General features: G+C 36.0%; 1 protein-coding gene across 1 annotated transcript in view; it reads left to right on the forward strand.

Annotated features, from left to right (window-relative positions):
• The window catches only part of LOC310931205 (plasmanylethanolamine desaturase 1), a gene marked incomplete at both ends in the record, with an annotated part of 31,070 nt that extends 27,682 nt beyond the window's left edge, over positions 1–3,388 (forward strand). Inside the window, 1 exon segment of the mRNA XM_083894315.1 lies at positions 3,264–3,388. Within this exon segment, the coding sequence (XP_083750441.1) occupies positions 3,264–3,388 (125 nt within the window).
• Between the last annotated feature and the right edge of the window lie 9,209 nt (positions 3,389–12,597).

The raw sequence follows: 12,597 nt of genomic DNA on the forward strand, positions 1-12,597 counted from the left end.
CTGAGGCTGAGAGGGAGCGTTTGTGTTTATACAGCAGCAGAGCAGAGGTGGGCAGCGACAAGAAGAGTTTCAAAGAGAGGAATTCACTAGGGCTGCAGAAGCATCAGATCTTTTTGTATGACACATATGACATTTTCTGTCATGTTTTGGACCACTTTTTAATACTATATCAATAATAATTAGTATTAGTATTTACTAGTGCAGTGCCCGTAGGAATATATGTATTCCTATAGTGGGATAGTGGGAAGATTTTTCAGTTATGGTAATGCATGATAAGGAACGTAAACACTGTGCAACCTCATTAGGCACAACGCAAATTTCAAAAATTCATTAAAATTATTGCTTAAGAGGTTTACAAATATTTCAACAGATCCTTGTTCAGGGCGATCCCGACTATTACGATGGTGAATTTCAAGTCATTCTGAGATACTTTTTGTTTTCGAGAAGAAAGTCAGCTCACTGTCAAAGTGCATCAGGACAAATGGATCATTTCCTGAATTTCAAAAATTCATTAAAATTTATCCTTAAGAGGTTTGCAAATAATTTCAACAGATCCTTGTTAAGGGCGATGCCGACTATTATGAGGGTAAATTTCCAGTCATTCCGAGATACTTTTTGTTTTCGAGAAGAAAGTCAGCTCACTGTCAAAGTGCATCAGGGCAAATGGATAATCTCCTGATTTTCAAAATTCATTAAAATTATTTGTTAAAAGTTTTGCAAATATTTTCAACAGATCCTTGGTCAGGGCAATGTCCACAAATATGATGGTAAATTTCAAGTCATTCCGAGATACTTTTTGTTTTTTTGAAGAAAGTCAGCTCACTGTCAAATTGCATCAGGGTGATTGCGTGGCTGACAGTCACAACATGTAGCTACGCTAATGCCAATTGAAAATTAAAAATTTTGCTTAGTGCCTAATGAGGTTGCACAGTGTTTGTATTATGTTAGCCTGACGCTAATGCTAATCATAGCCTCTCTAGCTTACCTTTAGAAACAGGTTCGCTAGGTTAGCCGCAAAGTAGTAGCACTAACAGTCAGCGAGATATGTCTGTCACAGACAGACAGACAGACAGACGCAACTTGCTTTATAGATAGATGTTGTGAGCGGCCATTTTAGATTGGCCGACCTGAACGAGCCGGCGACTCCAGATCTCGATCGCAGTCCTTTTCAGTAGATTCAAGTGTAAAATGGCGTCCTTCTCTGCGAGTGTGTGTCTGTGTGAGTGTGTGTCAGCTTCCTTTATAAATAACTAACTAAGACAACGTTCCATTTGCGTGTGTTTGTCTTTGGAGACGCGAGGCCTCTGTAACACATCCAGCATTCTGTGTGCATCTGGGTGAGAGGGAGGGGAGGGGAGGATACACTGGGGGGGCCTCGGCTTGTACGTCACCCTGCGCCCCAGCGGACGACAGATGTGTGGGTGAGCGAGCGAGTTGAGGGGGTTGGTAAAGTGTGTGTGTGTGTGTGTGTGTGTGTGTGTGTTTGTACACACTGGTACATCTGCATACTCGAGCATCTGTGTGTGTGTGTGCTCGTCTCTTTGACCTCCTCGTCAGTCTCTAACCTGTGTGTGTATGTGTGGTGGGAGGTGGTTTGGCGGCGGTGAGTTAGAGAGGTGGGTGGGCACAGGGGACACTGACGGCCCCCCCGTGTCCCCCCACCCCCACCCCCCCCCCCCAGCCTGGCTGCTGCCTGGGCCCAGGTTTCGGATTCCACTGGGGGCTCGCCTCGCTGCCTTTGTGTTCGCCACCGGCTGACAATCCCCATGTATATTTAATGCTAACCTGCTGTCTGTTCTAACAAATAGGACTTCACAGGCTGGGGGGGGGGGGGGGCTGAGCGGAGGAGGACAGCGGGGGGCTTCGGAAGCAGGGATTTGGGGAGAAAACAAAAAAAGGGAGAAGTGGAGCGAGAGAGGAAATCAAACGTCTGGATTGTGTAAGGACAGGGTCAGCGAAGACGGCAGCTAAGACACATCGATTTTGGTGCGCAAAAAAATACAAAACTGAGAATAGGGATGGGACTTTTTTGTCGACAAATCGATCGACGATCGCCTGGACAAAAAAAATGTATAGTAAAAAAAAGTCAGAAGCGTCACAAACACGTAAAGATCACGACCACGGAGGTTAAAGAAGCTGTGCACGAAAATGGCGATGCACGCGTCACCGGCTCGTTCTCTCGAGTGGCTGTGCGCGTCCAAGCCTGTGTTCGTGCGTGCGTGCAGTGCGAACGAGGTTGCGCTTAAGTTTAGGACGGGGGGTGGGGGACATAACACGAGGGCTAAATGAAGACGGCATCTCACCTAGTCAGGATCACTGTGCTTCACTCTGGTGGACACCTAACGAGCGCAGGTTCAAAAACCTGAGCCGTCTGGCGACGCACGCCGCGCGTTCCAGCGGAGAGTCCGCTTTTTTTTTCCTTTTTTTTTGCCCCTCATTTTTATTATTGCTGTTCTGATGGTCAATAATGGACATTACAGCCATGTTTTTGAGCCTAAAATGAAGTAGTACAGTGTAGAATAGTTGACACCCCCGCACTGCTGACACGTGGACCTCGACAATCGACTCTAAAAATGTGTGAAATTCCCGTCCCTAACTGAGAAGTTACAAAACTCTCTCGCTCACTCGTCGTCTACCGCTTTGTCCTCTACATGAGGACCGTTGGGGGGGGACGGGAGCTGGAGCTGGAGCTAATCCCTGCTGACCTGGGGCGAAAGGACGCCCTGGACAGGTCGCCAGTCCATCACAGGGCAAACACACAGAGGATCGCTCACACCTGCCGGCCATTTAGAGTGTCCAATTAACCTCTGCATGTGTTTTTGGAGTGTGGGAGAACTCCACAAAGAGCCCTCGGTCGTGTTAAAACCCTGCATTTTCGTCTCGATGGATGAGACGTTTCGAAAAAACGATGGCAAAGTTACCAACATTATTGGTTCTTAACAGCCCACGTTTCACCAATGTTGTTTCCTGTTAGTAGAACTTTCTAGAGTTAGGTTGGAGGGAAATCAACTTCCTGTTTACACCGGTGATCTGGAATGGTCACGGCGTGATGCACGTTATTAGATGTGTTAGTTTGGAGGGGGGGTTCCTCATGACAGTCATGCATGCATTCATGTGTATATGTATATGTGTACGTTGGCCTGCAGCCATACATACATTAATGTACTCACCTCTAAAGCATCATATATTTATAACCTCCTCAGGCATGTGTGTGTAGTGTGTCAGTGTAATAGCTGGTTGTTGTTGTCGTCTTTGTGTTCCAGGTTGGTGTAACTATCCTCTGGACCAGCTGGGCTTCTGGAGACGGATGGAGCGGCTGATCGAGTACGCGACGGGTCACAAACCGCGCTGCGACGACATGGCGTGGGCGAAGAAGACCGACTCGTAAACACACACACACACACAAACGCGGACACACAACTATCATGTGTCACGATAGCCACACTCCGTGCGCGGGGGGACGTTGTACGGCTCCATTTTTAACCCCATTAATTCTTCTTTGTTGGTTTAGAGATGCAGTCGGTAGAGAAAGAGGAAGAATTGGGTCTACTGCCCCCTGTGCTTCCTGTAGGGCATTGCAGATATTGAACCTGGGTTCAAAGAGGGCAACGATTGTGTGTTTTAGCTCAGTGCTGCTCGCATACACAGGGTTTCCATGAAATCCTTGAAAGTTTGAAAATCAACTCCCATTGTCTTCTCTGGTTTTTTTTTTATATATATGTGTATATATATGTATACATATGTATATATGTACTTAGACATTCCATTCTCGCTGCTCGTCTGCCTTAATGTTTTTGAATCTGCTGATTTGATTTTAAATAAATAAATAAATAAAGGTTTATTAACTCGTGCACTCGCTTCTTCTTTGTCCTCGACGTAAAGATGATCTGCTCCACCGATGTTCAAGCCTCACCTCCAAGGAGAAGGTCACATCCTCCACTTCCTGTCCAGACCCTCCTCCTCCTTCTCCTTCTCCTTCATCATCATGTATTTACTTATTTAATTAAAAATGGCTTCTACACAAGCGGGATTTTCCGGGTTCAGTCGCGTGAGTAAGTTGCACACTTGCCACATTTTGTCACGTCCGCTTCACACAAATAAACAAGTGGTAAAATAAAGCTATCTTTACCCAAATCAAAATATGAAACTTTTATTTGTGCATAATGTTAATGTGCATGAATAAATCTTAAATATTTTCCCCCAGATGTTCAGTAAAAATTAATTTAAAGTATCTCTGATTGTGATTCTCAGAGTTGAGGTCATGTTGTTCTTGTCGTCGTTGATGCTACGTCACTGCTGATCCACCACCGCCCTCTAGTGTCGGCTTAGAGTCTCTGCGCGTGGCAGCAGAGGTCAGAGACTCGGCTCGTCTGCTGCCACAATCATCATCATCATCATCATGGTCATCATCTTTTTTAGTTTGTGACCATTTTTGGAGAAAAAAAATTTGGTCCAAAATTTGACAAAAAAACGACATACTATACTATGTCGTCCAAAATCTGACAACTTTTTTTGAAAAACGTTTTTCTGGTCCAAAACTTGAGAAAAACGTCATACTATACTATGTAGTACGTCATACTATACTATGTCTCCAAAATGTGACCATTTTTGGAGAAAAAAAATTTGGTCCAAAATTTGACAAAAACGACATACTATACTATGTCGTCCAAAATCTGACAACTTTTTTTGAAAAACGTTTTTCTGGTCCAAAACTTGAGAAAAACGTCATACTATACTATGTAGTACGTCATACTATACTATGTCTCCAAAATGTGACCATTTTTGGAGAAAAAAAATTTGGTCCAAAATTTGACAAAAACGACATACTATACTATGTCGTCCAAAATCTGACAATTTTTTTGAAAAACGTTTTTCTGGTCCAAAACTTGACAAAAACGTCATACTATACTATGTAGTGCATCATACTATACTATGTCTCCAAAATGTGACCATTTTTGGAGAAAAAAAATTTGGTCCAAAATTTGACAAAAACGACATACTATACTATGTCGTCCAAAATCTGACAATTTTTTTGAAAAACGTTTTTCTGGTCCAAAACTTGAGAAAAACGTCATACTATACTATGTAGTGCATCATACTATACTATGTCTCCAAAATGTGACCATTTTTGGAGAAAAAAAATTTGGTCCAAAATTTGACAAAAACGACATACTATACTATGTCGTCCAAAATCTGACAACTTTTTTTGAAAAACGTTTTTCTGGTCCAAAACTTGAGAAAAACGTCATGCTATACTATGTAGTACGTCATACTATAGTATGTCTCCAAAATGTGACCATTTTTGGAGAAAAAAAATTTGGTCCAAAATTTGACAAAAACGACATACTATACTATGTCGTCCAAAATCTGACAATTTTTTTGAAAAACGTTTTTCTGGTCCAAAACTTGAGAAAAACGTCATACTATACTATGTAGTGCATCATACTATACTATGTCTCCAAAATGTGACCATTTTTGGAGAAAAAAAATTTGGTCCAAAATTTGACAAAAACGACATACTATACTATGTCGTCCAAAATCTGACAACTTTTTTTGAAAAACGTTTTTCTGGTCCAAAACTTGAGAAAAACGTCATACTATACTATGTAGTACGTCATACTATACTATGTCTCCAAAATGTGACCATTTTTGGAGAAAAAAAATTTGGTCCAAAATTTGACAAAAACGACATACTATACTATGTCGTCCAAAATCTGACAATTTTTTTGAAAAACGTTTTTCTGGTCCAAAACTTGACAAAAACGTCATACTATACTATGTAGTGCATCATACTATACTATGTCTCCAAAATGTGACCATTTTTGGAGAAAAAAAATTTGGTCCAAAATTTGACAAAAACGACTTACTATACTATGTCGTCCAAAATCTGACAACTTTTTTTGAAAAACGTTTTTCTGGTCCAAAACTTGAGAAAAACGTCATACTATACTATGTAGTACGTCATACTATACTATGTCTCCAAAATGTGACCATTTTTGGAGAAAAAAAATTTGGTCCAAAATTTGACAAAAACGACATACTATACTATGTCGTCCAAAATCTGACAACTTTTTTTGAAAAACGTTTTTCTGGTCCGAAACTTGAGAAAAACGTCATACTATACTATGTAGTACGTCATACTATAGTATGTCTCCAAAATGTGACCATTTTTGGAGAAAAAAAATTTGGTCCAAAGTTTGACAAAAACGACATACTATACTATGTCGTCCAAAATCTGACAATTTTTTTGAAAAACGTTTTTCTGGTCCAAAACTTGACAAAAACGTCATACTATACTATGTAGTACGTCATACTATACTATGTCTCCAAAATGTGACCATTTTTGGAGAAAAAAAATTTGGTCCAAAATTTGACAAAAACGACATACTATACTATGTCGTCCAAAATCTGACAACTTTTTTTGAAAAACGTTTTTCTGGTCCAAAACTTGAGAAAAACGTCATACTATACTATGTAGTACGTCATACTATACTATGTCTCCAAAATGTGACCATTTTTGGAGAAAAAAAATTTGGTCCAAAATTTGACAAAAATGACATACTATACTATGTCGTCCAAAATCTGACAATTTTTTTGAAAAACGTTTTTCTGGTCCAAAACTTGAGAAAAACGTCATACTATACTATGTAGTGCATCATACTATACTATGTCTCCAAAATGTGACCATTTTTGGAGAAAAAAAATTTGGTCCAAAATTTGACAAAAACGACATACTATACTATGTCGTCCAAAATCTGACAACTTTTTTTGAAAAACGTTTTTCTGGTCCAAAACTTGAAAAAAACGTCATACTATACTATGTAGTACGTCATACTATACTATGTCTCCAAAATGTGACCATTTTTGGAGAAAAAAAATTTGGTCCAAAATTTGACAAAAACGACATACTATACTATGTCGTCCAAAATCTGACAACTTTTTTTGAAAAACGTTTTTCTGGTCCGAAACTTGAGAAAAACGTCATACTATACTATGTAGTACGTCATACTATAGTATGTCTCCAAAATGTGAACATTTTTGGAGAAAAAAAATTTGGTCCAAAATTTGACAAAAACGACATACTATACTATGTCGTCCAAAATCTGACAATTTTTTTGAAAAACGTTTTTCTGGTCCAAAACTTGAGAAAAACGTCATACTATACTATGTAGTGCATCATACTATACTATGTTTCCAAAATGTGACCATTTTTGGAGAAAAAAAATTTGGTCCAAAATTTGACAAAAACGACATACTATACTATGTCGTCCAAAATCTGACAACTTTTTTTGAAAAACGTTTTTCTGGTCCAAAACTTGAGAAAAACGTCATACTATACTATGTAGTACGTCATACTATACTATGTCTCCAAAATGTGACCATTTCTGGAGAAAAAAAATTTGGTCCAAAATTTGACAAAAACGACATACTATATACTATGTCGTCCAAAATCTGACAACTTTTTTTGAAAAACGTTTTTCTGGTCAAAAACTTGAGAAAAACGTCATACTATACTATGTAGTACGTCATACTATACTATGTCTCCAAAATGTGACCATTTTTGGAGAAAAAAAATTTGGTCCAAAATTTGACAAAAACGACATACTATACTATGTCGTCCAAAATCTGACAATTTTTTTGAAAAACGTTTTTCTGGTCCAAAACTTGAGAAAAACGTCATACTATACTATGTAGTGCATCATACTATACTATGTCTCCAAAATGTGACCATTTTTGGAGAAAAAAAATTTGGTCCAAAATTTGACAAAAACGACATACTATACTATGTCGTCCAAAATCTGACAACTTTTTTTGAAAAACGTTTTTCTGGTCCGAAACTTGAGAAAAACGTCATACTATACTATGTAGTACGTCATACTATAGTATGTCTCCAAAATGTGAACATTTTTGGAGAAAAAAAATTTGGTCCAAAATTTGACAAAAACGACATACTATACTATGTCGTCCAAAATCTGACAACTTTTTTTGAAAAACGTTTTTCTGGTCCAAAACTTGAGAAAAACGTCATACTATACTATGTAGTGCATCATACTATACTATGTTTCCAAAATGTGACCATTTTTGGAGAAAAAAAATTTGGTCCAAAATTTGACAAAAACGACATACTATACTATGTCGTCCAAAATCTGACAACTTTTTTTGAAAAACGTTTTTCTGGTCCAAAACTTGAGAAAAACGTCATACTATACTATGTAGTACGTCATACTATACTATGTCTCCAAAATGTGACCATTTCTGGAGAAAAAAAATTTGGTCCAAAATTTGACAAAAACGACATACTATATACTATGTCGTCCAAAATCTGACAACTTTTTTTGAAAAACGTTTTTCTGGTCAAAAACTTGAGAAAAACGTCATACTATACTATGTAGTACGTCATACTATACTATGTCTCCAAAATGTGACCATTTTTGGAGAAAAAAAATTTGGTCCAAAATTTGACAAAAACGACATACTATACTATGTCGTCCAAAATCTGACAATTTTTTTGAAAAACGTTTTTCTGGTCCAAAACTTGAGAAAAACGTCATACTATACTATGTAGTGCATCATACTATACTATGTCTCCAAAATGTGACCATTTTTGGAGAAAAAAAATTTGGTCCAAAATTTGACAAAAACGACATACTATACTATGTCGTCCAAAATCTGACAACTTTTTTTGAAAAACGTTTTTCTGGTCCAAAACTTGAGAAAAACGTCATACTATACTATGTAGTACGTCATACTATACTATGTCTCCAAAATGTGACCATTTTTGGAGAAAAAAAATTTGGTCCAAAATTTGACAAAAATGACATACTATACTATGTCGTCCAAAATCTGACAATTTTTTTGAAAAACGTTTTTCTGGTCCAAAACTTGAGAAAAACGTCATACTATACTATGTAGTGCATCATACTATACTATGTCTCCAAAATGTGACCATTTTTGGAGAAAAAAAATTTGGTCCAAAATTTGACAAAAACGACATACTATACTATGTCGTCCAAAATCTGACAACTTTTTTTGAAAAACGTTTTTCTGGTCCAAAACTTGAGAAAAACGTCATACTATACTATGTAGTACGTCATACTATACTATGTCTCCAAAATGTGACCATTTTTGGAGAAAAAAAATTTGGTCCAAAATTTGACAAAAACGACATACTATACTATGTCGTCCAAAATCTGACAACTTTTTTTGAAAAACGTTTTTCTGGTCCGAAACTTGAGAAAAACGTCATACTATACTATGTAGTACGTCATACTATAGTATGTCTCCAAAATGTGAACATTTTTGGAGAAAAAAAATTTGGTCCAAAATTTGACAAAAACGACATACTATACTATGTCGTCCAAAATCTGACAATTTTTTTGAAAAACGTTTTTCTGGTCCAAAACTTGAGAAAAACGTCATACTATACTATGTAGTGCATCATACTATACTATGTTTCCAAAATGTGACCATTTTTGGAGAAAAAAAATTTGGTCCAAAATTTGACAAAAACGACATACTATACTATGTCGTCCAAAATCTGACAACTTTTTTTGAAAAACGTTTTTCTGGTCCAAAACTTGAGAAAAACGTCATACTATACTATGTAGTACGTCATACTATACTATGTCTCCAAAATGTGACCATTTCTGGAGAAAAAAAATTTGGTCCAAAATTTGACAAAAACGACATACTATATACTATGTCGTCCAAAATCTGACAACTTTTTTTGAAAAACGTTTTTCTGGTCAAAAACTTGAGAAAAACGTCATACTATACTATGTAGTACGTCATACTATACTATGTCTCCAAAATGTGACCATTTTTGGAGAAAAAAAATTTGGTCCAAAATTTGACAAAAACGACATACTATACTATGTCGTCCAAAATCTGACAATTTTTTTGAAAAACGTTTTTCTGGTCCAAAACTTGAGAAAAACGTCATACTATACTATGTAGTGCATCATACTATACTATGTCTCCAAAATGTGACCATTTTTGGAGAAAAAAAATTTGGTCCAAAATTTGACAAAAATGACATACTATACTATGTCGTCCAAAATCTGACAACTTTTTTTGAAAAACGTTTTTCTGGTCCAAAACTTGAGAAAAACGTCATACTATACTATGTAGTACGTCATACTATACTATGTCTCCAAAATGTGACCATTTTTGGAGAAAAAAAATTTGGTCCAAAATTTGACAAAAACGACATACTCTACTATGTCGTCCAAAATCTGACAACTTTTTTTGAAAAACGTTTTTCTGGTCCAAAACTTGAGAAAAACGTCATACTATACTATGTAGTACGTCATACTATACTATGTCTCCAAAATGTGACCATTTTTGGAGAAAAAAAATTTGGTCCAAAATTTGACAACTTTTTTTGAAAAACGTTTTTCTGGTCCAAAACTTGAGAAAAACGTCATACTATACTATGTAGTACGTCATACTATACTATGTCTCCAAAATGTGACCATTTTTGGAGAAAAAAAATTTGGTCCAAAATTTGACAAAAACGACATACTATACTATGTCGTCCAAAATCTGACAATTTTTTTGAAAAACGTTTTTCTGGTCCAAAACTTGACAAAAACGTCATACTATACTATGTAGTGCATCATACTATACTATGTCTCCAAAATGTGACCATTTTTGGAGAAAAAAAATTTGGTCCAAAATTTGACAAAAACGACATACTATATATACTATGTCGTCCAAAATCTGACAACTTTTTTTGAAAAACGTTTTTCTGGTCCAAAACTTGAGAAAAACGTCATACTATACTATGTAGTACGTCATACTATAGTATGTCTCCAAAATGTGACCATTTTTGGAGAAAAAAAATTTGGTCCAAAATTTGACAAAAACGACATACTATACTATGTCGTCCAAAATCTGACAATTTTTTTGAAAAACGTTTTTCTGGTCCAAAACTTGAGAAAAACGTCATACTATACTATGTAGTGCATCATACTATACTATGTCTCCAAAATGTGACCATTTTTGGAGAAAAAAAATTTGGTCCAAAATTTGACAAAAACGACATACTATACTATGTCGTCCAAAATCTGAAATTTTTTTTGAAAAACGTTTTTCTGGTCCAAAACTTGAGAAAAACGTCATACTATACTATGTAGTACGTCATACTATACTATGTCTCCAAAATGTGACCATTTTTGGAGAAAAAAAATTTGGTCCAAAATTTGACAAAAACGACATACTATACTATGTCGTCCAAAATCTGACAATTTTTTTGAAAAACGTTTTTCTGGTCCAAAACTTGAGAAAAACGTCATACTATACTATGTAGTGCATCATACTATACTATGTCTCCAAAATGTGACCATTTTTGGAGAAAAAAAATTTGGTCCAAAAATTGACAAAAACGACATACTATACTATGTCGTCCAAAATCTGACAAATTTTTTGAAAAACGTTTTTCTGGTCCAAAACTTGAGAAAAACGTCATACTATACTATGTAGTGCATCATACTATAAGATGTCTCCAAAATGTGACCATTTTTGGAGAAAAAAAATTTGGTCCAAAATTTGACAAAAACGACATACTATACTATGTCGTCCAAAATCTGACAACTTTTTTTGAAAAACGTTTTTCTGGTCCAAAACTTGAGAAAAACGTCATACTATACTATGTAGTACGTCATACTATACTATGTCTCCAAAATGTGACCATATTTGGAGAAAAAAAAGTTTGGTCCAAAATTTGACAAAAACGACATACTCTACTATGTCGTCCAAAATCTGACAACTTTTTTTGAAAAACGTTTTTCTGGTCCAAAACTTGAGAAAAACGTCATACTATACTATGTAGTACGTCATACTATACTATGTCTCCAAAATGTGACCATTTTTGGAGAAAAAAAATTTGGTCCAAAATTTGACAAAAACGACATACTATACTATGTCGTCCAAAATCTGACAACTTTTTTTGAAAAACGTTTTTCTGGTCCAAAACTTGACAAAAACGTCATACTATACTATGTAGTACGTCATACTATACTATGTCTCCAAAATGTGACCATTTTTGGAGAAAAAAAATTTGGTCCAAAATTTGACAAAAACGACATACTATACTATGTCGTCCAAAATCTGACAACTTTTTTTGAAAAACGTTTTTCTGGTCCAAAACTTGAGAAAAACGTCATACTATACTATGTAGTACGTCATACTATACTATGTCTCCAAAATGTGACCATTTTTGGAGAAAAAAAATTTGGTCCAAAATTTGACAAAAACGACATACTATACTATGTCGTCCAAAATCTGACAATTTTTTTGAAAAACGTTTTTCTGGTCCAAAACTTGACAAAAACGTCATACTATACTATGTAGTGCATCATACTATACTATGTCTCCAAAATGTGACCATTTTTGGAGAAAAAAAATTTGGTCCAAAATTTGACAAAAACGACATACTATACTATGTCGTCCAAAATCTGACAACTTTTTTTGAAAAACGTTTTTCTGGTCCAAAACTTGAGAAAAACGTCATACTATACTATGTAGTACGTCATACTATACTATGTCTCCAAAATGTGACCATTTTTGGAGAAAAAAAATTTGGTCCAAAATTTG

This window comes from Microchirus variegatus (assembly GCF_963457635.1).
Source record: "Microchirus variegatus genome assembly, chromosome: 8".
Classification (NCBI taxonomy): domain Eukaryota; kingdom Metazoa; phylum Chordata; class Actinopteri; order Pleuronectiformes; family Soleidae; genus Microchirus; species Microchirus variegatus.